The sequence below is a fragment of the Eurypyga helias genome, unplaced genomic scaffold (assembly GCF_000690775.1).
Source record: "Eurypyga helias isolate BGI_N326 unplaced genomic scaffold, ASM69077v1 scaffold21185, whole genome shotgun sequence".
Lineage (NCBI taxonomy): Eukaryota > Metazoa > Chordata > Aves > Eurypygiformes > Eurypygidae > Eurypyga > Eurypyga helias.
The window spans coordinates 2,019-3,088 of NW_010252316.1; the positions used below are offsets into that span (position 1 = coordinate 2,019).

Genomic DNA, 1,070 nt, shown 5'->3' on the forward strand with positions numbered 1-1,070 from the left:
CTCGGCGTGACCGCAGCATTTCTGCCCTCACTCAGCTTCCCGCTCCTGCACACAGTTCTCGTGTCTGTGACACGCCAAATTCCACCTTCTCATTTCACCCCGCTGTCTTTCTTGCAGGTGAGAAGTACCTGTTCGTGTTCGGCGGCCGCTCTGCAGCGGAGCCCGTGCTGGGGGATTGGTGGTTCCTGCGCACGGATGAGCTTTCCCGCGCTGCGGTAAGAACTGCGGGAGGCCCCGGAGCGGATGCTGCCACCGCCTGGTGGGTGCTGCTGCGTGGGTGGCATTGGCAGTACGGTCACACTCCACTGTGCCTGGAGCTGCTGGTGGAACACCGTCCACACAGCGGGGGAGGTTGGAAGGGAGATCTGGAGATGGCCCCGTCCTGGCACCCAGCTTCTCAGGATACTGTCCAGCTGGGTTTTGATGGTCTCCAAGGATGGAGACTCCACATCCTGTTCAGTGCTTGGCCAACCTCTCTGTTACACGGGAGGGTTTTGGGGTCACTGGGTTTGTTGGTGTGTCCGTCTGTGCCCTTCGCCTCTTGCCCTGTCGCTGGGTTCTGCCGGGAACAGGCTGGCGCTGTCGTCTCTCCCGTCGGGCAGTTGTACGTGTTGGTCACATCTCCTCGTGAGTGTTCTCGGTCCCCGAGGAGCAGCTGCGGTGCTGGCACGATCCGCAGCGGATGCTCTAGCGCGGTGTGCGGGGTGTTCCTGAAATGCAGAAACCTCGGGAGTGCAGAGACGGGGCCAGGAGCACCCGCAGCCACGCTGCCCGCCCCATCAAAGAAACCCCCGAGAGCACTGGCGACCGGGGCAGGCAGATGGCCTGGCCTGGGGACGAGGGCGCGGGGCGCATGGGCAAGGGTAGCGACGGTGTCTGCCTGGCTGACCAGACCCACTTCCTGGGGAAGTCTGCTGCCTCCATGGGGCAGAGAAGTAGGGAGAAGATTCCCCACCCTGGCATGGCCAGTGGGTTATTATCCGTAGTTGGTTTTTCATGTGGGCGGCAGCCAAGTCCAGGGGCAATCAGAAGAGTCTTGGGAGCCTGGTGGCGCCTGGTTAAGGGCTCAG

General features: G+C 62.5%; 1 protein-coding gene across 1 annotated transcript in view; it reads left to right on the top strand.

The window, feature by feature from the left end:
- Positions 1 to 1,070, top strand: part of LOC104510175 (tRNA wybutosine-synthesizing protein 4-like) — a gene marked incomplete at its 5' end in the record, with an annotated part of 7,339 nt that overhangs the window by 1,960 nt on the left and 4,309 nt on the right. Inside the window, one exon of the mRNA XM_010152342.1 lies at positions 118 to 215. Coding sequence (XP_010150644.1) covers positions 118 to 215 — 98 coding nt within the window. The remainder of the gene's footprint in view (positions 1 to 117; positions 216 to 1,070) is intronic.